The sequence below is a fragment of the Bicyclus anynana genome, chromosome 2 (genome assembly GCF_947172395.1).
Source record: "Bicyclus anynana chromosome 2, ilBicAnyn1.1, whole genome shotgun sequence".
NCBI lineage: Eukaryota > Metazoa > Arthropoda > Insecta > Lepidoptera > Nymphalidae > Bicyclus > Bicyclus anynana.
Window position 1 is genome coordinate 9768281 of NC_069084.1, and position 27099 is coordinate 9795379.

At 34.5% G+C, this 27099-nt stretch overlaps 1 protein-coding gene across 1 annotated transcript in view; it reads right to left on the minus strand.

Moving 5' to 3' along the window:
• Positions 1-2361: 2361 nt before the first annotated feature.
• Positions 2362-27099, minus strand: part of LOC112047805 (doublesex- and mab-3-related transcription factor A2) — a 29909-nt gene continuing 5171 nt past the window's right edge. Inside the window, exons 3-4 of the mRNA XM_024085053.2 lie at positions 23863-23980; positions 2362-3431 (exon numbers count right to left, since the gene is read on the minus strand). Coding sequence (XP_023940821.2) covers positions 2698-3431; positions 23863-23980 — 852 coding nt within the window. The 3' untranslated portion in view covers positions 2362-2697. The remainder of the gene's footprint in view (positions 3432-23862; positions 23981-27099) is intronic.

Sequence of the window (27099 nt, forward strand, 5' to 3'; positions counted from 1 at the left end):
GATATTATTGAATATGTCATTACTCAAAGACGTGCACGCACATCTTATGTGAGTGAGTACGTGGACTTAAAAAAAAGTTTACTGTTTTTTCTTGTTTAATCCCTTATACCTTCGTGTTCGTTTTGGAAATGTAAAAAGACAAGCAGCAATACGAATAAAGAGGAAAGGTGCTACTTTTAATGGGTAAGTATTTATATTAGCAAAGGACAATTTGTCATCAGTAATATTCGGGTAAATATTAAGAAAAAGCATAATAACAAAGAAACAATTTTTGAGTACCTTAAAATAGGCCAATATGGGTTTTATTTTATTAATCGTATATTTGAATTTACCGTTTGTTAACATTAAAATATGAGTATTTGTATGTAACAGTCATTTAATTTATGCACTTTACGTATATTCCTATTAAGGACTAAAAATTTTATCTATGTTAACTCTACTTAATTTATAATTATAAACAGGCTTAATTAAGGAATGTGTATTACGTAGGTAATTTTTTTACGTATGTAATAGGTACGCGAATTATATATTTACAAAAACGGCGTCTAACGCCTCTCTATATCTTAATGTATCTCAAATTTTTATAAATTAAGTACAGCGAAATATTTCAAGTAAAGGAATGTTATTTTACACATTACTTAAGAATTCTCTAACATTATTATAGTACTAAATCCGTATTAGAAACGATCTTCACACATCATTCTGTATTGGAAAAAATAGTAGGTTGCCTTATAAACTATACATAATATAACTATAATGTTGGTTGAAAATGGTTAATAACAGTTTGCCCTGAAAATTTTTAAACAACCTACTCAAAATATACTTTTTAACGTACTAAATTTGATATAAAATACTTTTCATCCATTAAACAGATGGATTAAGGTCGTTTCTAATTGTCCAAGATCCATCTCGTAGAAACGACCTAAACCCATCTGTTTAATGGATGAAATGTTTAATATCAAAATTGGGATTTTAAAAATAATGTTGTGAGTAAGTTGACTCAAAAAAAACTCCTGGCGTAACTATCTTTAATGATACTTAGTTAATAATAGTTTGGCCAGTAAATTTTTAGGCAACCCACTTGCAATGTATTTTAACGTACTTTTGAATTATAACACTTTTCATCCAATAAACTGATGGATGAAGGTCGTTTCTAATACGGATCTTAGACTACTAAATATTACGTTTATTCTGCAAGAAATTTAGCTAAACTATGACTTGAACATACGAAAGACCCTTCCAATACTGTTGTTGAAGTATAGTTTGTCTACTCTTAGAAGTCTGTTTTGCTTTGGATGTTGTAGTAAAGGTGTATAGACAAACTTTTGGCAGTAGAAAGTTGGCGGTCAGCGAGTTTGCGTGTCTGTGCAGATAATATTGAAGGAACGTTATTTAACACAGACGAAATATATAAAGACCAGACCTCCTAGACGTTACCTCTGTGTTAAAGTATAAGATCAACGATCCAACACGTTTATAAAAACTGATTCTATAGAATCGATTTTTTATTGTTGTAATCGTTTTCGTCGTGTAAAGAGCTCCCTAAATGCCGGTTTTTGTAGTTGAATGGCATAAAACGCGGTCAACAACTTCTAGTTTACTAAAAGATTAAATTGCATTTCATTTGTAAATATTTCTAACTTAATTATATCAAATTTATAATTTTAATAAAAACGATATCTAAAAGGAATCGAATCTTCAGCCGAAACAGAAAATATCGATCAAGTAATCGAATAGTCTGTGTAACCAATCTAAGTGATGTGTTTATTTACATGTGTAAACATTACACGTGTGTGTATTGCGAATCAATTTTATAGTTGTGTTTAATCTAAGAACACAAAATGTATTTATTGTGAAATGTTTTCAATGTGGAAATTTGCCACGTCAAACCGACCGACAGACAATTTCTTTGGTGAATTTGGGTGATATACTAGTCCATATGTATTTGGTCTGAGAACAAAACGAACCTTCAGTTTATACACACTAATGCGCTTACCACATCATCTAAATCCAAACAAACTTCCTACAATAGATTGTTTATATCATATTAATTGATAAAAAATCATGAAACATCCAACAAACAAGTACCTAATATGGATATTTGAACTTTACAGAAAACCAAATATAAGATCAGAATTACAATCTAATATCTATTATTAATTTTTTCTCTACTTATCTACCGTATTCAACGAATCAATTATTATCGTACAAATACTAACTATTGAAGTATTTACATTAATAATAATATATGATTTTTTTTATTATTTTATTATAAAATCTTCATAAAATGATAAATTTCTCATATATGAAAGTGTCCTAAATTTTTCTAAACTAGTGATTATTTGTTCAGAAAAGTCACGAAAATGGAGTTTATTATTTTTAACACACTTATAAATTTATGGTTAAGTTAAAAAATTGCTGTGAATTATTAAAACGAAGTATTGAATTAATCTTTCTGTTTGCCAAGAACCTTCATTAAGCTATCTCGTTTTTTTTTCATAAATTGTATTTACAAAGTTTTAACATAAATTTATTTTAAACAAAATTTAAGGTACTATAATACTACTACAGTATTCAAAAAACCCATTACTTATGTTTCAAGTTCTTTTATACATATATAAAGCATGAAGAACGCTTAATTTTTAACTATTTGGACAGCGGGAAACCTTAAAGTACTGTCCAATATTTCAGGTACCCCTAATCGGAAAACCCTTCGTTATTTGTATTATCAGACGTGGGAGAAGTACCTGGTGATGGAACTTGCAGCTGCCGACCGTACATCAGTTCAGATGGGGGTAGGAAAGTAGACAAATATTCAGGAGGGGGGCGTATAACTGTCGGTAGGTAACCAGTCCCACTGTATGGTGGAGTGAGAAATCTTCTTGATGGGGAGAATTTGAAACTTTGATTGGATAATGGAGAAAACGCAGACTTCGATGGATAGTTCTGCAGATACGGCGAATCGGGAGTTAAATTATATGACTGTTCAGGTCCGTTGATCATCATCTCCATAGCTGCGACTACGTCTCCTTTGCACCTAGCGAGTATAGCCTCTATCTCTTGACGACTACGTCGGGGGAAGACTTTTATGAGAACATCGACTGGCGATTTTTGAAAAGGAGTCGGGTCCTCCATTGGTTCTGGGATTTGTCCTTCTGGTTTCCCGCGACGATATTTGAAATTCGGGTTGTCCCATTTTTCCTCTTCCTCTTTTTTCACTTCGTCTTGTCGCTCTTTCATCGAAAGGTTTTCTGGTGTGAGAGAAGGTTCAGAATGGTCTAGTTCCTCTTCAACGTTCAATTCGTGGTCGGAAGGCGAGCGCGGTGGTGGGGTGGAGAGAGGAGGAGTCTGCACGGGTGTTTTTGATTCTGACGGAACTTCCGGTGGTGAGGGACTTGAGCAGACTTCTGTGATGCGGGCGCGTTTGTGAACTGTTGACAACAAGAAACAATACATGTTACTTTATTTAGATTTAATTTATATCAAAATAATTTAATCTGAATATCCTAATCACAAATAAAAAAATAAGTAAATTGTGACATGGCTGGAGCTTATTGTTGTCGCTAGCAACAGATTAAGCTAGCTAGTTATTGCCATGTTGCGGTTCGAAAAGCATAGTTGCCGTTTTACGAAATTATATAACTTTGGCTATAGTTTGCTTGAGATAGTCTAGAAGGTTGCCCTGTGATGATTATAGGTCAGGTCAAATAGGATAAGTCATCTGTTTTCCGTTAACTATTACTATATATAATATCAATAAACTGAATCACATAGTGTTATAATATACGTAACGAGTAATTATATGAATATTGTTTTATATTTTTTGTACTAATGACAAACGCATGTTTCTTTTAAATTTTTCCTAAAACCCAAAAATACATTAAACACAAAAATACATTAAACGTTCATTCTTAAAGCATACACAGTGGTAGACACAAATAAAATACAGTCACGAGCAAAAGCGCAAAAGAATGTACCTGAGGCAAAGATTTACAATCACACGACTTGAGAGTGTAAACAAGAAAAATATGAATCATTGCTTTTAACGCAAAACCAGCTTTTTGTTGAATGAATACTTAGGTGTTGGTGTATTCATATTGATCTCTATTTATTGAATCTAAACTAGAAATATTCTAAATCTAATTTAAATTTTTAGTATATTTCTAAAAATGTATAAAGAAATTTTTTTTTTTTTGCAATTGAGAACTCACATTTCAGTTAGTTTATGTATAGGTATGCAATATTATAAACAGAAATCAAAAGTCCTTTCCCGTACATTTTTGTACCTACGTGTTTACTTGAAATCAAAATTAAATTGTACAAAAAACTTCAGAACGAAGTCTTTGTTGTTACAAAGACCAGGGATATTCAACATTAACAAAGCGTTTGAAAAAAAAAACACTAAAACAATGTTGACACAAAACGACCTACGCACCACTGCAATGGGCACAACAAGGGCATACAATGCGAACACAATGAAAATCTGTGCAAAGCAGAAACGTTCTTATGTATCAATAATTACAGGATATATTTGTGTGACGTTCTTTTAAAGTGTAAACTAAGTACAGTCGCTCGAACAAGTCATTGTGAACGTGCAATTAGAGTAGGAGGCGTTTTCAGTGATGTGTGCGAATTTAATGGTCTATGTTATTGTTTTTTTAAACGCGAGAGTATGGGAGTGGAGGGGGTTTCATTCGATTACAATTTGATCGCGCCAAGCAAGTTTTACATAAGCACGGGATATTAATTTGTGTGGAAGCGTGGCGCCATTTTATTGTTTTTTTTTTAATATATGGACGTGAGAAATTTAACTCCTCAATTTTTATATTTGCTCATTACAGTCTAGCAGACACCTATAACTTAATTTGCGTCAAACACAGTTTTTTAATAACTATTTTCTGTACCATCTCAACAAGTGTCATGCGTTTTTGAAGAATTTTGTTTTATCGTTATAATTAAATTATAAATACTTTTACTATAGACCAAATTAGCATTAGATATTTTCAAAAATCGTGCGTCCAGTTTTTCACAAATCCCGCGGGAACTTTTTAATTTTTTGCGAATCTCGGGAAACCACGGATTTTTTTGGGGGACGAAATGTAATCTATTTGTTAATCTAGAGTAAAATCTATTTCCATTCCAACCTTCAGTCAAATCGGTGCAGTAGTTGCGGTGTTAAAGAATAACAAACATCCAAACATACAAACTTTTGTGTTTATAGTATTAGTAGGATTGTACGATTTTAGCTATTAACACAGAGTAAGACAACAAATTAAGAACACAACCTTACCATTCAACTGTATACATGAAGAAAGTAATTAATAAAATAATCTGCACAATAAACTCCACTCCCACTCATGAATAAAATAAGATTCAAAATGGCCAGTAGGTACATTATACTATACCCATAATTCTATAGAATAATAATAGCGTTTTATTTTAATGAAATACTTTAGTGAGAGGGCGTTTTTTGTCCGTGATTCGTGTTTTATTCAAACTGCTTTTTCATCGGGTTTTATGTTTCATTGATGCTTTATTCGATTTTGTGTTTCGTTGAATACGTATGGAGTTTTATATAATTTTGTTTTGTGTATTCAATTTGTTTTTATTTTGCTTTTTGTTGTGCTCTCGGTATGAAATCAATTGCTAAGCTTTCGCAGTTTCCACATTGATATGTGATAGTTTACTAAAAAGTCGGACCTAGATTTACCACTCCCTATGGTTCGGCACTAATTTTCTAATACTTATTTACGATTTTTTGAGAACCTTGTAGTATGTATGTCGATAAAGTAGATAGAATATGTATGTATAGAATTCTACCAGTTTTATTATAAGTATAGATATAGATATAGATAGATAATTAGTATTTTTTTCTAATGACGATTGACGACTACGTCTGAGGAGTAACTATAAACATTAGTAAAAAAAATTGTTAATGTTTATAATAATAATAACACAAAAATACTATTAAAATTTATAAAATATTAGGTTCCCTAGTTACGAGGCCTAAAAAGGTTTAATTAGGCAACCGGTGGTCAGATTGAGGAACCTGGTCACGATGCCACCTTATTAAGGCCTTCTCTATCTGACCAATTTGAACTATTTTATTTTTAACCTACTCCATTTTATAAATGCCTGTGCGAATTTCATGTAAACGTAATAAAAATGTTTTATCATCAAAATAAAATATGTCACCGACTGTTAAATTTCACTAGCACTTATCATTTTGCACATCAGTGTACGTTAATAACAATCACGATGGCTTTATATGCCAATAAAGTGTCAATAAAAGTGAAATTTATTAGCCCGTCTCGTTGTGTATCGCACAATCCCATACATTTTTTAAATGGATTTTTATATCAAAACTAGCTGGCGCCCGCGACTTCGTCCGCGTGGAAATTGATGTAAACTTTCAATCTCTATTTTATCCTCTTGGTGGTAGAATTGATCAAAATTCTTTCTTAGCGGATGCCTACGTCATAACATCTACCTACATGCCAACTTTCAGCCCGATCCGTTGATAGATCACTATGTCAGTCAGTCACCTTTGAGTTTTATATATTTAGATAATTGCACTGCTCAATTTCGCATTTATAAATACATATTTACATAGATTATATAATCCAACAGAATTAAAGAATCTGCGTTCAATACTATATTTGATTTTTTGAAAGTATTTTAAGCGACTAGAAAATAAAATAATCTTTTCTATAGAGACACAGATCTTTATTTTTTAAAAGCAGCAATTTTACCAGCCCGTTTTCCTACCAGAGGTTAGTAGGTAGGTACTTATACAGCAAATAACCAAGGAGTTTTGATTATGGTGGTTTTGGGAAGTAACAGGTTATAAAGGTACCAGACCCAGAAGACAAGTATAAAAGGTTTTTTTTAATACATTTTTCGTAATAATATAAGAAATAAAGTTTTTAATCGTCAGACACTCGTGACTTCTCTACTTCCGTGAAACTTTAAGCAATGTTGTGTGTGTAAATGTTGCAAACATAAATAAAGAATATCATCAATTTCTCAGTATGATTTTATGACATGTATGGCGAATAAAAAGGCAAAATAGTGTGTATAAACGATTTGGTATGTAAACCATTATTTAGGTGACAACGTTCCGCGAAACAACAATTATTAAGATATAAGTCAGCTTCCGCACAACATTATTGCTCGGCGTAAAGCCAAACGCAATGTTAACTCGCGACGCAGTACAGATATGTCGAGACACAGCAATGCTGGGCAATAAATAACGGAACAAAGCGACATGAGACAATAACGTTGGCGGAACGCCACCGCGGCATTGTCAGCCGCGGCTGGGGCGGACACGCATTCACGCGTGTGGATTCACCCTTACTCTGCATATTATGCGACTGGAACAGTTCATTTGCCAACTTAAAGCGGAATTAGCACTTTGTTTCTCTACTACAGTTCATACGCTAACTTCAAACTGTATTAGTACTGTGTTTCTCTACTACAGTTCATTCGCTAACTTCAAACTATATTAGTACTGTGTTTCTCTACTAGAGTTCATTTGCTAACTTAAAGCGGAATTAGCACTGTGTTACTCTACTACAGTTTATTTACTAACTTAAAGCGGAATTAGAAATGTGTTTCTCTACTACAGTTCATTCGCTAACTTAAAACTATATTAGTAATGTGTTTCTTACTAGTATGTGTAATTAAACTCTATCAACTTTTTTTTTTGTTCCATGTAATATCGTGCAATCAGTCTTTAAGACTATGAGCAGATGGGTTTTAGGTTGGATGTTGGTATGTGACACGAGTATCCCTCACTAGAGTCATTCATATTGTTGTTAAAACTGGACTATTACACATCCAGCTCAAAGATTCTTTTTCTTTTCAGGCGTTTAAAATAGTCTGGTATAGTGAGCTGAGCTGCCAGTGGATTGTGTTTCAATCGCTGTTTGTAAGTCCAGCAACATTGTTGGACTTCCTCTTTCACTGTTTTGATACACAGATACTCATGGATCTCGCTCTTTTTAATGAACCATGGTAAATTGCATATTTGCTTGAGTATGTAGTCCTCAACTCTATCTACTATTTTTTTTAAGCGACAATTCGTTTGCTAACATAAAGCTGAATTAGCACTGTGTTCTCTACTTTGTTTCAGTGTGCGACTCGAACAGTTAGTTCATTTGCTGAGTCGAACCAAAATTATCACTGTACACTAAAACTCTACTGCTTTTTTTATGCGCCTTAAACAGTTCATTCGATAACTTTAAGATATATTGGTACTGTGTTTTTTACTTCTATGTATGTAATCTTCTACTTTTTGTTATGCGCCTCGAACAGGTCATTCGCTACCTTAAAGCTAGTACTCTTATTCTTACTAGAATATACGTATGTATACTTTATCTACTACTTTTTATTATGCGACTCGAACATTTCATTTGTAAGTAATAAAATAGCTTATTATCGTGTATTTTTGATGCCAAAAAAAACAATGTCCTAATTAACGCATTGTTTTGTTCCTATCGAGCTTTCGTGTTGTTATTAACTTATTTAATGCAGATCAAGTTACTGGTGTCAAATGATAAATAAATATCAATTAATAGGGCAGTGAAAAGGAAGTATAAAGACTCGTTAAATCAAAACTAAGCTAACAAAGATTCCAAATGTAAACTGCCTCATCCAAAATCTAAACTGCTCGATCACTAGAAGTATTGAATTCCTTGAACACCCCAGCTTCCAAAATATAGGTAATACCGCGTATTCGGACAAATACAGAATATTTATAAAAGTTCTCAAATTTCCACACTGCACGCGACGGCACTCGAAAATTTGATACGAGCAAAAAGTAAGGAAAAAACAAAAAGTATGTACGAGAACAGAACAGGGGAAACTGAAAACTGGCTCTTAATTAAGTTATAATTGCTGAATGGACTTGGTTCCGACTAATTAGTGGGCAGTTAGTGGTTACAAACGACGTTTTGTTGAAAAGGGGATTTGTTTGTATGTTTTTTTTTTTGTTTTGAGCTCATGATAAACTTGGGAATCAGTTAAAGAAGACTTGGTTTTTACAATTCAAAACGTCATCGTTTATTTTGTTTTTAAGCTAAAAAATATTAAAACAAATAACTACATAATTTAATAACTACATACATACGAGTATATGACCATATGAAGCTTCTTAATGTCTTATTTATAATTCGCTTAGCTTAGACCACATCGTTTATTGTATAACTAGCTGACGCCGCGCGATTTCTCCCGCGTGGTGCCCGTTCCCGTAGGAATACGGGGATAATTATATAGGTTATAGCCTTCCTCGATGGATGGGCTATTTAAAACTGAAAGAATTTTTCAAATCGGACTAGTAGTTCCCGAGATTAGAGCTTTCAAGCAAACAAACAAACTCTTTAGCTTTATAATATTTGTATAGATATGATTGATGTAAGTATATTTTGTACTCCATGTCAATAATATTTTTATGTCAATAAACCTAGATCCCTACTCCTGTCACAAACTTTTCGTTTAATTTTTATTGATTAAGTATACCTTCTTCACTAAACAGCAGACATGCAATATCTCGAAGTGCTGATAGTCAAGGAAGAAATAACAAAAAACGCAATAAAACGAAAAAAAGCAAGGCGCTTAATGTAGCGACCTAAAAATCCTCTTCTATCAAAAAATCAGTTTATAGTCGACTGACTGATCACTGATGGACTTAACTAAACAAAAAAAATGGGTATACCTTCATTAATCAATTAAAATTACTACTATGGGACATTATAGTCCCATATCAAACCTCATATCACATATTTTTTTTTATAAACACAAAGCAACCTAGGCTCCCAAAAACGTTTATAGTTTCACAAAGAATAAAACTCACTTAAGTGAAAGTTCAGAGCTACTAATAAATTTTTAAATTTAGGTGCCCAAAAACAGCATACAAAAAATATCCAAAACGAAATAGTTCGTATCCAAGAGGTCAACTAATAAAGCATTTGGGAAGCAAACACACGCGGTACAGAGCAAAGGGGCCGAGCAGAAACTAAAAGGACAAAAATCTGAGCGCCCGAAGCGGCCAACTTTGAGTGAAAGCATTTTTTGTTTATTGTTCCACTGGACGGTAGGAGCGTCTTTTTTGTAGTTTTTTGGGAAAGGTTAGAAGGCAGCGCCGAAATTTCGAAATGCTTCACGATAGGTATGTGCCTCGAATGAGAAATATACGGCACATAAATCAATAGTATGTTTCACTATATTGGTACTTACTATTCAGAGTCAATTACCACTGTGATTCTTACTAGCGGACGCCCGCGACTTCGTCCGCGTGGAATTCAGTTTTTTACAAATCCCGCGGAAACCATGAATTATGCCGGGATGAAAAATAGCCTAAGCCTAATAATTTAATCCAGACTATAATCTATCTCTACTTCAAATTTCAGGTTATTCGGTTTAGTAAAAGGCGTGAAAGAGTAACAAACATTCATACCTTTAAAATCATCAGGTTTTCGAAAATGTCGGGAATCTACGAATTTTTTCGGGATAAAGTGTTGCCTATTTATTAATCCAGAGTAAAATCTATTTCCATTCCAAATTTTAGCCAAATCGCTTTAGTAGTAGCGGCGTTAAAGAGTAACAAACATCCAAACATACGTCAATACAAACTTTCGCGTTTATAATACTAGTAGGAAGAGCCACTGCAGAGTTTATGACTTTAAAAAATTAATTTCAAAATTTTTAATTATAAAACGCGACGCGCCAAAGGCTACACCAAAGGTTCATTAAATAGTAACTAAATATTGTTTTAGACAAAATCTATCAAATTTATATTTCTGTACAGTTTTTGGCATACTTTGGTACATATGCATTTTTTATTTTAATTATAGAATGCTGGTTTTATATTCCTTTACCCTTACATTCGACTCGTAATCCTAGCAGACAATTAATTAATAAGTTTCAATAGACTGTATTAAAATAACTCTTGCTCAGACCCATTGTTACCGCTTGGTGTGGTGCGATGGATCCTCCTATATTAAATACAGTCGCCTAATTTAATTTACTGCTGTCGAACTTCTAGGGTTGTCACATGTGGACTTTTTACTGAAATAGATTTGTTAGTGAAAAATAATCACTAAGAACATTCGTTTATTTGAAATCATCATGTTATGTTATTGTTATTTTAACATTGTAATAAAAAAATTGTTATAAGTAATATAAAGATTGTTATAAGATTTCATCTCACGTGAAATCGTTGAAATATGCGAAATTTTGAATCCATCCAAGATTTACAATCTTTAGCTTGTACATACAATAAGCTACTCAGGCATATTTTTCGATAATTTTTCATACGTTGAGCCGTCTATTTCAATGGCATAGCGAAGTCTCACGTTGAATTAAATTCTAAAACTGTTACGTACGCGTTTAGCAAAAGTATTGTTTGAGTTTAACTATAGTAACAATACATTAACAAGTAAAAACATATCTACCTGTTCTGTTTAATTGGCAATATAAAAGCTAATAAGTAGGTACTTCACTGAAATAAAATATGAACGTTTCAGTGTCAACCCTACACTCAGCCACCGTATGATTGCATTGCAATAGAATACTAATTCCACAATCGAATGCAATCACTTTTATATATCAACTTGGGCTTTAAATGCTTCACAATAAGATTGAAATTCGTTCATCAAGTTAAATAATAGAAGCACCCAACAATTGGTTTTATTGTTACCACCCGCTGATTCAAAGTTTCGAACTACCTTCAAACAGTTAATCCAATTTAAACTTTAAAGCGAATATTTTAGAGCATAGAACTGTTTTCACGCTGGAACTGTAAAAGCTTCGTTTAAGCAAGGTACTGGCATTCAAATTTGAACCCAGACTTTTGGTTTTTAGGGTTCAAAATCGCTTGTGCGTTGTAGTAGTAAATAATAGGTGTCGCGAACAATTGCACGACAGAAGCAGGGTGGTATTGTCAGTATCGCTAATCACTTGAGAATGGACGGGGGCACGATTAAGGGTTAGGTCGAATTCGTAATTTGTACGGTTTATTGAATTTTTCAATGGCAATAAACATGGCATCGGAGGATTTAAAACCAAATTAAATTGAGGGCAAATGTCTGATCGTGGTTAAAACTAGAAACGCCTACGAACTTTTACTGACTACGAAGTGCTACGGAATGCTACGCCGTAGTGGACAACATGCATTGGTTTGTTACTTCAAGATTTATGAAGACAATTAAAACTGATAATGAATAACTTGATATTACCGGTATAAAATTAGCCCTAAACAATATTATAAGTAATGTATGTCCGTTTGTAAGCATCGCAGCACCATAGCCAAAAAGATAATATAAATTCCTACTGAGTGAACCAGCAGGTTAATTCACTATCTTTGACAATGCTAGTGTACATAAATACGAAATTCAGATTCTATGTAACAAATGTCATCCAGTGCCTACTGGTGGATATCATAAAGTAGGTAGATGACATTTCTCAATTGATTTGATGCTTATTTTAAAAAGTTGATATTAAATACCAAAATAGTGAATAGGCCAGCTGGCCTGATTGGTTGATATTAATTTTAATTTGACACTTACACATGCATCTGAGACTAAGATTTACAGACAAACAGAGAGACTATCTATTCTAGAGAAAGGCAGCCTAAGCCGCTAAACCCATTTTAATGAATTTTGGTATAAAAAATAACTAGACTTTGGGGGATAGCCTGCATAAGTAAAGCTATGCTTCCCGCTGGATTTGAGAAAACAGAATTTCATATTATGAATGTATTTGTGAGCATCCAAATAGTTCTTAATAAGTTTTTTATTAAAATGTCTGCAACGATGAAGGCACTTACAACCCTTATAATCAAAAACTAAAAACTACTCCAACACAAAAGGATAATGCAATCTCTCCAGTTGATAAACAATATCAAACATCCCTGATATCTACCTACCCACAACACAACCCCATGTTTATAATGCACAATGATAATAATTAATTTGTATATTTGGAACCGAAAGGGTGGTTATTGTGATTAAATATTAAAATAATTATAACTACAATATTATGTAAAAAAGAACAAGTTTTTATGTTGTGATAAACGGGAAATTCCGTTTTTTTTAAAATCTATGGAATATATCTATGGAGTTTTTGAAGGATCCAATGTCCAATTTATCTTTACCAAATTATATTCAAATCACATTTATAATATGTAGATATCGGATTATATGCATTATCAAATTGCCAAAATATGTATGTAAATAAATTATGCACAAAATACACACAATCAAGAACCATTTATTATTAGAATTTCTGTTTAGGTATTTTAACATGATATTTGGGTCTATTGCTGAAATGTGTTGCAATACAAGAATTTTTTTTTTACGATGAATCTTCAAATGGAATCCAAGCCTTGTTATGAGGCCGATAGATGGCGATCATGTCTCGATATCAGCCTTTATCAGCATCATAATGAGTTTAGATAAGGTAGACTGTGAAACAGTACCTCAATTTGTATATTGATAACTAACGTGTATTTTGTGTAAGTATTAACTCACTTTGTTTGGTTTATACTCTAAAGAATTAGCAACTCCTATTATGCAATGGTTTCATAATCTGCTATTATTTGTTAACTCCAAGACAGATATATGATTACATACAACATCCCGTTGTAACAATGCCGTAACCCGATAGCTACAGGGTTTTAATCAAATCAAAGAAAAAGTAAACGCCCGGAAAATTTAATAAAAACTTAAGAAGCCCGCGAAAGCGCGGCGTCCTGTTACCCGACACACCGTATAAATCAATTTCGTGTATCACTTTCACTCGCGAATAAAAAAGGGAAAAAAAACGCGGAAATAGGGTTCATGGAAGTGGTAGTGGATAAGCGTACTTATAGTAAATCGCAAAGGCTTCTATAACAAACTGATAAACGAAATCACGGACAAGTTCAAGTTACTTGTCATGAGCAAGACTACAGAAAATACTAACCCTACTAATATTATAAACGCGAAAGTATTTATGGATGTTTCTATGTTTGTTACTCTTTAACGCCGCTACTACTGAAGCGATTTGGCTGACATTTGCAAGGGAAATAGGTTTTACTCTGGATTAACACATAGGCTATTTTTTATCTCGAAAAAATCCATGGTTTCCCGTGATTTGCGAAAACTGATGATTATGATTGTATAAATATTTGTTACTCTTTCAAGCCTTGACTATTGAACCGAATATGCTGAAATTTGGTATTAAGATATATTATAGCATGGATTAACACATAGGCTACTTATTATCCCGGAAAAATCCATGGCTACCGAGGTTTGTGTAAAACTAAATTCCACGCGGACGAAGTCGCGAGCGTCTGTTAGTAAATTATAAAAAAAATTCGTAATGAACTGCTGCATGAAAGTGGGTTCTTAGTTATAAGTAATTTAAGTAGGTACCTACGGTGAAGTGGTGAATTGTTATAACGCTTGATGTAACTACGAGTATATTACACCTTTACCTTTATGTGGTGTGGGCCTAAAAACTTTGAAGTTTAATTATGTCACAATGGGCAGGCTACATAGTTCGAAGAGCCGATGGACGTTGGGGTCCCAAGGAGCTGGAATGGGGACCCCGCACCGGAAAGCGCAGTGTTGGTCGATCATCCACTAGGTGGACCGAGGATATCAAGCGGGTTGCAGGGAGCCGCTGGATGCTGGCGGCTCGAGATCGTTGTGCTTGGAGGTCCATGCAAGAGGCCTATGTCCAGCAGTGGACGTCTATTGGCTGATAAGGTAAGGTAACTTAACGCAATTGAAAATTAGCTTTAAGATTTTATTGATTAAAAAATTATGACATTAACTTATAGGTACTGTATCTCTTAACATTTTTGAAATGTTTCCTTGTTTATTTTTTCAAAATGTTATGAAATTGTAACGTAATAAAACAACTGTACTACATTTCCAATAGATCTTGATCCTAAACAACAATACATATTGCAATCAACAGTCAACAGCAGTTCTAGAGACGGCGATTCAATGTCAAACATATCAAACACATCCTGCGGGCCCTTCGCCCTCTGTCGATTACTCAACCATTAACCTTACCCCGAAATTGGAGTGCAACCAAAGACCCCTTAATCCAAATAGACAAGCAACATCTGTCAAACAACAATTCACCTTACTGTCTTATCCAGTGAGTTCATTATCAATCATCAGTTACACTTTTAAAAGATCAACAGTATTATTTAGAGTGAAATTGAATCATATTTTGAGGTGATTAAAGTTTATTTTTAAATGGTTAGCGCTTAAAGATGGTAGCGGGATAATTCCTTAACAGGGACACCAATTGAGTTTTTTAGCAAAAAGGTTTCAATAATCGTTGGTCAGCGGTATAATGGTTCTCCTTTAGAAAAGTACAAGTTGTTATACGGAGAGCTCATTATTTGGAGTTCTTGAACGCAATTCAATACATTCGTTGTTGGATATCGAGTGGGCTTCGCTTTTATACTTTTTTTGCTTGTATCAAATCTTTAATACGCAGGTTGTTTTTTCTAATAATAATCCATTGAATGTTTTCATTAAATTAACCTTTATGTTAGGTAGATTTTTTTAAGTATTGAATGTGATTAATATTCTAAAACAACATAATTTTATACGATTACATCTTACTAGTACCAGCATGATTTTTTTATAACTCTACTTACTTTTTCCATATCTTATTCAGTTTCTTACGTTTTTTTTAAATAGGAAATAAACTAAATGTTTCAGGGCTAAATATACTGCTAAGGCTTTCGCGCTATTGTAGATAGCACATTGAAGCAATGGTTGTACCAATTAAAATGAAGTAGGTCATATGGATGTACATTAATCATTAGTATAAAATGCTTTTTATACGACTACATACTTATACGTGAACCATATTTTTTAATTGACGTACAAAACATTTAATTAAAAAAATATGATAGCCACAAAAACAAGAAATAAAGCCACGATATACGAGTGAAAAAAAGATGAAAAATATTGCTCCTTTTAAAGTAATGGAGAACCCTAAAGCGTTTTAAAACGCAATCAACTGCTACGTATACAAAGCAACATAAATAGAAATAAAAATATTATTTCACATTCTAAAAATGGGAAAAAAACGCTTGCAAAAGTTTATCAAAAGCAAACCAACCCTTCGCAAACCCGTTCGAATTGAAAGCGGTTTATTATAGCATTTTATACAATGAAAATTCAGGTTGCATCCCACGACTGACCTGAAGTGGACGCGAGACGGAAGATAGAGCCCGACGTAGGTGCGAGCAGGATAAATATACACTACAAGTGGTACTTGAAATATAAATGGTATCGAAATCATCTGGAGTGAGAAGCAAATAGGATCGCGATATGTGTAAGTGAGATGGGTAATTTTAAAGTGGTTGTTGGTTCGACAAAGCAATATTTCAAAGATATGAGACGAGACTTGAGCATTTTACCCTGTTAAAAACTATCTTTATCGTCTATCGAATATCAAATGTCAGAAAAAGCGCTACACTTTAAATTATTAGTATTTGTTTAGGTATCTATGATGGTATTGTTTATTAATCTTTGTCACTGTCTATTATCAGCAAATCATTTATATCCACAAAAGATACAGAACATACGAACGGCTAAACTTGAAGGAACACTAACCGTAACATGAATTACAACTAGGTTCTAAAGACTTAACAAAAATAAAAGACATTACCGTAGTAAAAATACTTAACCGAAAGAAAATAATTAAAACGGCCTAAAAGCCTCAATAGCTCAACAGTAAAAGGGCTAGACTCGTCAGTCATCACCAAGAGGTCGTGGTTCGATCCCCACCCGCTATAGTCCAACGGGCAGGGATCTAATACAGTTTTTTCCGAATAGTCTAATATAATAGAATAGGGGAAAGGGAATATTGATAATATTTAAAAGATGGCAAGTATTTTCAATAGGTAAAAATATAAAATAACATAAAAACTGTATGTCAAACTCTGCCGATAAGGTTTTTTTAAAGAAAAATGTAAAAACAAACGTATAGACTATAAAGTACGTAAAGGTTGTAGAAGGCTTTTCTTCAAAAATATGCATTTCAATAACGAAAACCCTCTCAAATAAGAACAGCAGGTTATTAAGGAAATCGCAGATATAAGGGTACAAACATCGGGATTGAGTAATATAGAACCTCCTTCCTAGCAGTCGGCTAAAATATAGTATACTGGTAATTTTTTTTATTGATGCAAAAGTGATCGAATACCTAATAATTTTTATTGATATGATTCAAATGTAATGTATCACTGTACCTACGAGTAAACTCAATAAGTTTTTATTGGAAGGGCAGCCGATCAATGCCAATCTACAGTAATTAATTAATCGGAACGCAATGAACTTTCAATGACCCCACTTAGCAGCTAGTCCCACCCTACTCCGCCTGTAATGGATAGTATAGAATTATTGGCTACTGTACTGTCTGTACTATATTATACTAAGGAATTATAGACGAATACATATAATGGACATATGGTCAGTTAGGCAGTTCCAATTTCGAGAAAGAGGTGAACCGCTGAATCCAACTCGACAGTCCAAAATTCCTCAGTGCCTGAAGTCAAGTCTTCGAATAGTACGTGTTGCCAGTGATGACCAATGGTTCCGAGACTTGGTCGCTAACTATGGGCCTCATAAGGAGTCACACAGTGGGCGATGGAACGAGCTATGCCAGTACCTTTACGTGATCGAATCAGAAATGAAATGATCCGTAAAAGAACCAAAGTCACTGACATAGCTCAACGTGTCGCGAAGCTGAAGTGGCAATGGGCAGGGCACATACTTCGAAGAGCCGATGGACGTTGAGGTCCCAAGGCAACTCCGCACTAGAAAGCGCAGTGTTGGTCGACATCCCAGCCCCACCAAGTGGACTGATGACATCAAGCGAGTCGCAGGGATTCGTTGGATGCTTAATATTTCATAGCCCAGGAGTCGAATCTAGGACTTTATTATTTGAAGCCACGTAGGCTAAACACTGGACCATAAAGGCAGGTAGTGTTAGTAAGAAAATTATTTGGCGTCTCCTAGATTTTCAGAATAGGAAAGTCGACAGTTCACAATCTCGCGAGATAGATTATAAGCTAACGGAATTTACAATTTTACGACGTATATTTTTTATTTATAATTCTGATGTACCTACTTTATGAAAAAAGTCATGACAAAAAAAAGAGAAAAACAAAATTGTTTGAAACCGAAACAAGCGGACCTAATTAAAGCCACAAAACCATACAGAGACCTAAACTAAAACACAAACAAAATATCGTCAATATCGGTCCAGTTATTCGTAGACACACGTTTTAATAATGGATTGCATACCTATTGAGTTGAGATGTAGCGACTACTGTAGTCTAATTCATTATTAATGTAGTTCTTTGAATTTATGTAACTATGCGTTATGTGATATGGATTATCACAGTTTTAAAGCCTTGGTTTATACGGCAGCAAGTATTTAATATCTGTATCGCGTATAACAAAAGACATTAAGTTTCATAAAGACTGAACACTGGGGAATGCCATAGGGGAGTGTACAGTGAGCAATACTGTAGCCGCAATAAAGGCGACGCGTGAAGGAACTCGCTCTATCACGTACACTCCAAGTCATGAACTGAAGCGATTAATAAATAAATGTTTTACTTTTTAAATTTTCAATGCAAGCACCGCTCAACAGTCATCCCTCGCATTAATATTGAATTCCGTCTATTTCAAGTACACTTTGTTTAAAGAATTGGAATCACCTAAAACAACAGAAGAATCGATCGCTAGGAACATTTCTAGAATTACTACTGTGGTCTTGCATCTGTCAACCATAGTATATTACTATTGCTATTTGTTATTATACTATATATTTAAAAATAATGCTTCTTGGGACAAGAATATGAATTTTGGTAATACTTCCCTGAATGAATGCTATCACAAAAAGAAATATTAAACAATTTTCCATATTGGCACAATGTTTGGAGTGTACAGTTGAAGTTACTTTGTAGGTACGTCCCTCTACTCCACGTATGCAACTGGAAAATCTAGTAAATATTTATAGATATTTTTTTTAATGATAGGAGATCCCTATATATGTTTTGTTCTTTTTTTTTATCGCAAAGTATCGGTTATTTCCTCTGGCAACGCCACGTAGACAATAAAATACGCTCTATAAATTCACTTCTAAAATTCAATATATTCTAAAATTCAATATTATTTCTAAAATAAATTTTGAGGAATTAAAATTATTATTTATTTTTATTACATAAAGTAACAATATCTAGTAAGTTAATCTAATTGAAAAAAGATTATCCCCTATGTATTATATTCCTCTCTCGTATAAAGAGGCCTAGCTCAACACAAGTAACTGATATTAATAAAACATTACGGAATACTCAGTAGAGTATCGCTCTAAAATTGCGCCATACACTGAATACGGGTGTATCGGGGTATGCGATGTAAGGAATTCGCTCTGCGGATAATATCTTTTAATACTCGCTATTAACTTGCCACCATCATTGTAGCTGCAAAATGGATTCAGATATGAGAACCATAAGTGAATTTTTAAAGATAGTGTCTTCTAGTACTAACGATCTATATACAATCGACAAATACTTTCATTGACAGATCGAATTACATAGTTTGTTTAAATATGATTGCTTTTCAAATCTGAAACCAACATGAAGAAATGGGCTTAGTTTGAAAGTTTGAGAAAACTAAATAATATTTAAACAAGTAGGTACATTATTACTAAAACATTTTTTTAAGGTTTGAGGTCACAATTATCCGAGGTAATTTATGAATTTACAACTAAAGAAAACCATACATTTCCAATGTATGTGAAACAAAACAGTATTTTTCACACATATAAAGGCGTCATTCACAACACCCGCAAGCGAACCCATGAAATTAGTCTAGCGAATTAATTTCTATAAACAGGAATAACCCCAAACACACTTAACATTTTACACATTCAACTCGGAACCTACCACCAAGAAAACTACGCTCAAAATCGCTTGTAAGTAGAGTAAAAACTCTTTTGATGTTTCAGAAATGAATTAAAAAGTTAAAAACATTTGTATAAATGGCGACGGCGCAATTAACTAAATGGTACGATGTTTTAGAAACTGTTTTAAACCCAGACTTCTTGCTTTTGAGGCAAAACGCGCGGTAGGACGCGGGCACTTGCACGTATATACATATTTGATTAACGCCTGCTAAGTGACTGCTTAAAGAGGGTGAATTGCTTTATTCATGTTTCATAGCGAAAGTACGGTATACTAGTTTTTGTGAGAAAACGTAAAAATGTTTGCTTGGTGAAACTTTTCATCCGACGACTAACAAAGGATGGTTTATTATAGCCTCATCTGAGCATACATACCTACCTATAATGTTATGTGTACCATTCTTGAAAATTGTGCAAAGCACCTTAGTTCAAGATGGGGCTACGAGTATATTCCTACTAAAATCAACTTGGAAACAATTATTCTTGCCACTGTCATGTAATGAGGACCATTGCAGCACGAGTGACTTTTGTGCAATGAGGCTAAGTCGAATTGCGCAATAGACAGTACGAGTGCTACAGTGGCTAATTATGTGCAGTGACATTCCATACTTTTTCTACGACAATGATAAGAGAAAAATAAAGAATTAACAAAAGATGGTACCTAAATAATATATAATTGGCATTGGACATGGCCTCCTCGATTTTATTCGTGTGGTCACCTAGTCTCATATAAGTAAGCCTGAGGCCTTTTTGTAGCCAATGTCATAGAACTATAAAAAAAAAAATAAAAAAAAAAATCATTGTAGCGCGGTTTACCAATGTAGTATTTAATGAACATTATCAAAGACTTGTAGGAACGTTTGTGATATGGTTTGAGGTTTTATATTGAGTAGGTTACGAAATGGGAAAAGAAGAAAATATATTAATCATCATTTACGACTCGCTATAGGGCCAAGCCTCCTTATAGGAGAGAAGATAACCACCATGATCCAATTGGGATGGTGGAATTAGGGTAATAATTTTTGACTTTGTAACGATCACTATTAGATGTTGATGATGATGACCGGCACCGATGGCTTAACGTGCTCTCCAAAGCAAGAAGGTGTAACATCACCAATTTCCCAACTTCGTAAGAATTTTTAGTCATCATCATCATCGCCATCATCATCATCACCTTTGCCGAGTTCTGCTTTAACGACTGAACTTTCAGTTAATTGGCAGTCGCAGGTTTTTATCATGTGTCCTTTGATTAAACTAATTAATTTTTGCGCAAATTATTCTATCTCATAATATTAATATTGCTAATATTGACAGAAAGAATATGAACATAATGATATCTTAGTTAGAACCAGCAGACAGCATTAGAGACATTAAAAATCACAAGAAATAAATTACTTTCCACTCGTTTCAAACACACAATTTAAAAAAAAATAAGAAAGTTAAATTCAACATTTGACTATTTATCTCATACTTGTTCCTTTAATTTACACTACATATTATTAATTATGCACTTTATTGCTACCAATTCAGCTGTAGAAATAACGAAATTTAGAAATTAATTATACTTTTTTTACTGAGTGAGCAAAAACGATATTTCCTGACTAGCTTTACAAACAAAAGCAACAATTTGGAACTAGTGAGATGAAAAACAATTTTTTTAGCTAAACGAAACAAGCGACAAAATGGACGATGAAAAACTAACGAACCAGCGATAAAAAATTGCGTCGCCAGAGTTTCGTGTTTATTTTTTTCCATAGTAATACGTATGTTTTTATTTGGGTGATAACATCAGCAGAGGTCGAAGCAAAATATGTGTAAATAGCTATAAGTAAGCATTAATTCTTTAGATAAACTTTACTTTGGGCAAATATATAAAAGGATGCAAAAGTTTCGCTTAACATATTAAATAGATTCTCGTATATGTATTCGTAGTTAAATTTCTGTAATTAATAGATAGTCGTAAACGTACGTTGCGAAGTAACGTGGGTAGATATTATCATCTAATGTTGTCTTTGATATTGTCATGGTATACTCCATGACCACGACATTTCATGGTATGGTCCAAGTTATCAAAATGTGACATAATAATCGTCGTAGATATATAATATTTTTAGCAGACTCAGAAGTGGATTACAAAAATAAGAAAACCAATGTCGAACAAAGGTTATCAAACAATATTTGTCAGGACAAAACAAATCAAACTGTAACCAAAACAAACCCTAGAATCGAAGAAAATGCCGTTGCGTGGAGTCACGAACTTGTGATCGTTGTTTGTAGGTTAAAGGCGCCTTTGACAGTTAAGTAAAACTCCCCTTTTCCACTCAAGTCACTCTCCCCGCCTATCCCAAAAGCCCATAAAGAATTACAGAACCAGACATGTGGACGAATCGAACGCTACGAGCATACTGAAGCCGACCATACGACGAGCGCCTTATATCGCGAGTCGTTCCTGCCAACCGATCGCTACCCCTCTCTAACTCCCTACTCTTTACGGTAACAAGTCGCGCCTAGCGTCGGCACGAGCCAACACGAGATCGAGCGACGTCATATCCGTCTCAGACTACTATTCCCTACAATATTAGAATTTATCATTTCAGTACAAAATTCTTACCCGATTTAAACTAAGCTTCCAAATTGCAATGCAATGCTGTTGCAATAAGCAATTTACATTACAGTCAGGGTGAAATTGATCATTCCCTGGTTTGTATTATTTGAAAAAATAGACCTTGTTAAAAGTTACCTATTGATATCGATCCGAGTCTGGCTACACTAACAAGGTGCTGAACTTGGCTGTGAATGGCTTAGGCGTTGGCTAACCAATTCCCTAACTCTTAAAGTCTCAAGATTACTGAGAAGGTTGGGAATTTCACAATTAACATGACTCGTTTATAACTGGTGGTTTACTGTTACAATTTGGGGATCGATTTTTCAGTAGTATTTGACAGTTTAAGCAAATGCCATAGATAAAGAAAGATAAGCGGAAAAATGTCACCTATAAAAGAGAAATATGAACTATACGCGTTATTCTTTATAGCAACGATTTTATACCATTTAAAATGATACGTGTCTACAAAGCACCGCAAAAAGTGGTCCGAATTTAGCTACTCCATAAGTGCACACTTGCACAATTTTATGATTACTTGGATTATATAACATTGATAAAGAACAGCGCTACTTATACAGACTTATAAGCAAAGACGAGCTATAAGAGATGCCCTCCGACCGCTCCTAAGGTAATTAACTTTTTTGAAGTCTCAATAGTTCAACAGAAAAGGGACCGGACTCATTACAGATAGGTCGTAGTTTGATTCCCGCCCGCTGGAGTATAGTCGTAACTACTTGAAACTAAGTCTTTTCCGACTCGTTGGAGAGGAATGGAAATATTTGTCATATTAAAAAAACATCATAATTATTAAAAAAAAAACGAGGAAAAGACTTATGCCTCTAATTGAAAAACGAGTTCATAACGAAAATGGTGTTGTTCTGAAGTACCTTTAATTTTGACATGTATAGCTAATAAAGTGGTCCTCTGTTCCCATGATTCTCATAAAATCAATTTTAAGTTTTCGACCAATTATTATCTAATATTTGTTATTACCTGACGTTTTGAAAATGTTTGTGAACTAAGCCGAATTAAAATAAAATCCCGAGCTGGGAATCGAACCCACGACCTGTTGGACTCACAGCACTACCAACTGCGCCAGAGAGGTCGTGATAACTTCTTACTAACATACCCAAATCAACGTTTATCACAAAATGTTTTTATTAAACGTACCTACACTTTCTCTATTTACATGAGGCCAATTTGAGACAATGCAATATTGAAATAGTTTTTTAAAACCTATTTTATGGGTCGTTGAAAAAATAACTAACTTGGTTGATCCTCCGGCATATCAGGGAAGTGCGAAGCTGCAGACGGCTGGCCGGCGTACAGCAGGTTCAGTTCCCGGGCTTCGTTTTCTTCCTGAGCTTGCTGACGACGTAACGCCACCTGCATAGAAGAAAAACTATGAAGTTTTCTTATAATTTAGTAGCGAACGATTTAGTAAAGACTAGGCGGCGCCCCGCGGCTTTATCCGCGTAACTCCAATTCAAATGAGGATAAAATATAGCATAAGGCATATACAAATAGGTAACATGGCTTTCTTGTAGAATTTTCTAAATCGTTCCAGTTCCAGAGATTACCTCACAAATTTAACCACTTTGTAATAAGTATCACAAATCACACTAATATTACGAGTATAAAGGCGAAAGTTTGTATAATGTAATGTGTAAGTATGTTTGTTCCTCTTTTACGCTGCGGCTACTGACGCGATTTGGCTGAAATTTGGAATGGAAATGAATTTTACTCTGGATTAACACATAGGCTACTTTTCATCCTAGAAAAATCCATGGTTCCCGTGGGATTTGTCAAAAACTGAATTCCACGCGGACGAAGTCGCGGGCGTCCGCTAGTAGATTATAATTAGCAAAGTGTGTTTATTTTTAACTTATGTGATATTCCGATATACAGTACATAGTATACATATTCTTTCAAAGTCTTTTCAGTAGCTTTTGCATGAAAAAGAAACAAATATGTTTTCTTTTCTACTTTCGTGCTTAGGTACTTATAGCCGATAAACTAAGTGACTGGTAACTGGAAACATGATTTCTCATATTATTCCGGATAAAATATACTCAGAGGCACAATTTTCCGCCCACTTAAATATACTCGCGTCATGTAATAGTGGGCAGATAATTGTGCCTCTGAGTATATTTAAAAATTGCTTAATACTTGGACGATTCGGGTCTGGAGGCTTAAAACTTTAATTTATGAGAATCGTACCCAGGATATATACATTGAAAACCAATTTCCATTTGGACAGAAAGGTCTGCAAAACCCTTTAATGTCAAACGAGTTTGGTGGCTTTAATTTTCTAAAAGCGACAAACTTTGCGAAACAAGTTGGCAACAGAAACATCTGTCTCAAACTACCCTGATTCGATTTTTATGTGACTATCTATAAAGGAAGATGTAGTGACTAAAATCGAGGAAGGTACGCTTAGATGGCTTGGGCACGTAAAGAGAATGAATGCAAAGAGACTAACAAAAGGGATTTATAAGGCGAGGAAATGTTGAAAAAGGAAGGCCAAGGTGAACGTTCCTGGACCAAATCCAGAACATTCTCAATAAAGGCCAGATCAAGAGTACTATAAACCGACGAACTAGTGAGAGAGGATTGATAAGAATGAAAGAAGAAAGAGAAATATGCAATAAACATAACAACATAACAAGAGGTAGAGAAGAAATAATCTTCTCTACCAACCCCTACGGGAATGAAGCGTGATGATACCTACGAGTATTTGCGTATGTATTAATTATTCTATCTTGCATCTTTTGCTACATTAATTCGTACCTATATGTCAATGGTTATATGGTCGATGCTATAATGTAGTCTTCACCCAAGAACCCCGTCTACTCCAGATAAGTCAGTCAAGTAAAGTCTGCTCGCTCATTATCCTTATTTAATTAAGTCGTTCAGAAAGACTTCCTCAAGCCTCAAAAGCTTGCTGAGAAATGTGAAGTTAGTGGATAAAGCTAACCATTAGTGTCCATGTTTCCAATCAATCTATTATATCACAATCGTCATTATCAGCCAATTTTAAAGACCCACTACAGGACCAAGTATTGCTCAAATGCAGTTGGACGGGCTGAGAATTTTTTGGGAGAAAGAAAAGCTTAACATAGCGCGCACTAGAAATCGCTGTGTTGGTCTTCCCCCGGACAAGGTGGACTGACGAAATCAAGCGAGTCGCAGATGCAGACTGTTCAAGATCGTGATGTTTGGAAGTCTGTACAAAAAGGCTTTGTCCTGCAGTAGACTACCATCGGCCATCATCATGAATGTTACTGAGAATTTCTGGGGAGAACTAGACAATTATGTTACGTAGCTAACTTTAACTAACCTGCAGCCATTGTTTATGTTGCAAGTCTAACATATAGTCACCCCAGCGCCTGATTGCAGGCGCATTGCACTGCTGGACATCAGGCGTTACCTTGCGGACATGTAATTGGTCAATATTTTTGAATTGGAAAGTGATTATTAGTTAATAGGCATAAAGTATAACAACACAAAATGATTGTAATTAAAAGAGCATATTGGCGATCCAGAAACTCCACGACGTTTTTTTTTAAAATTCCTCGTACGAATGGCTTTGAACAATGCATGATACCAGTGATAACCTACGGATCCGAGACTAGATCGCTATATATTGCTCTCGTAAAAGGCTCAGAGTCACTCTGAGGGCAATGGAGTTATGCTTGGAGTTTCTCTGCGTGAGAAACTCCAAGCATAACTCCTAAATCAGAAATGAGATTGAAGCAAGCAAGCAATCGAGCAGAAGAACCAAACTTATTTACAAAGCCCAACTAGTCACAAAGCAGGAGTGACTGGGCTGGGCAGATAGTTTGTAGAAGATGGACGTGGGAGTTCCAAGATGCTGGAATGGCGATCCCACGCCGAAAAGCGTTGGTCGACAGTCTAAGTATACTGACAACATTAAAATAATATGTATCGCGGGTAACAGCTCGTTGTATGACCGTTGTGTTTTTGAAGGCCTACAAAAAGCATATGTCAGCAGTGGACGTCCATCGGCTGATATGACGATGATGACATAAAAGAGATCTGTTTCCTGAAGGTAACATCAATGCTGTACGACTCGTGGTTGAGACGATGAGAAATAAATGAGGGGCCTATCAGAAAACGTGCTTAGGCATGAGTATGATTCTCTTCAAAAACTTTTACACTTAAATGGATTCCCTATATTTTGACCGGCCGGAAATAACATCTCGATGGCCACGGAACAAACCCAAACCCCCTAAACAATTTCTCGCTGTGACAATCTGCTCTATGAGTGTTTCTGTTTGAGGGTCAACTAAAGTAAAGAAATCATGGGAAAAAGATGGTTGCCTTTCCCTGTGGTCGGTAAGGTCACTACGCTGTGCGGAAAAGCTTGCTGGAAGATAGTTACTGCAGGCTAATATGTTAATTGTTGTCTGCCTGTTATCTTGGAAAATATTCAACAGCAGCGCCCTCTAAACAGGATATTCCTTCATCACGATAACGCTTCA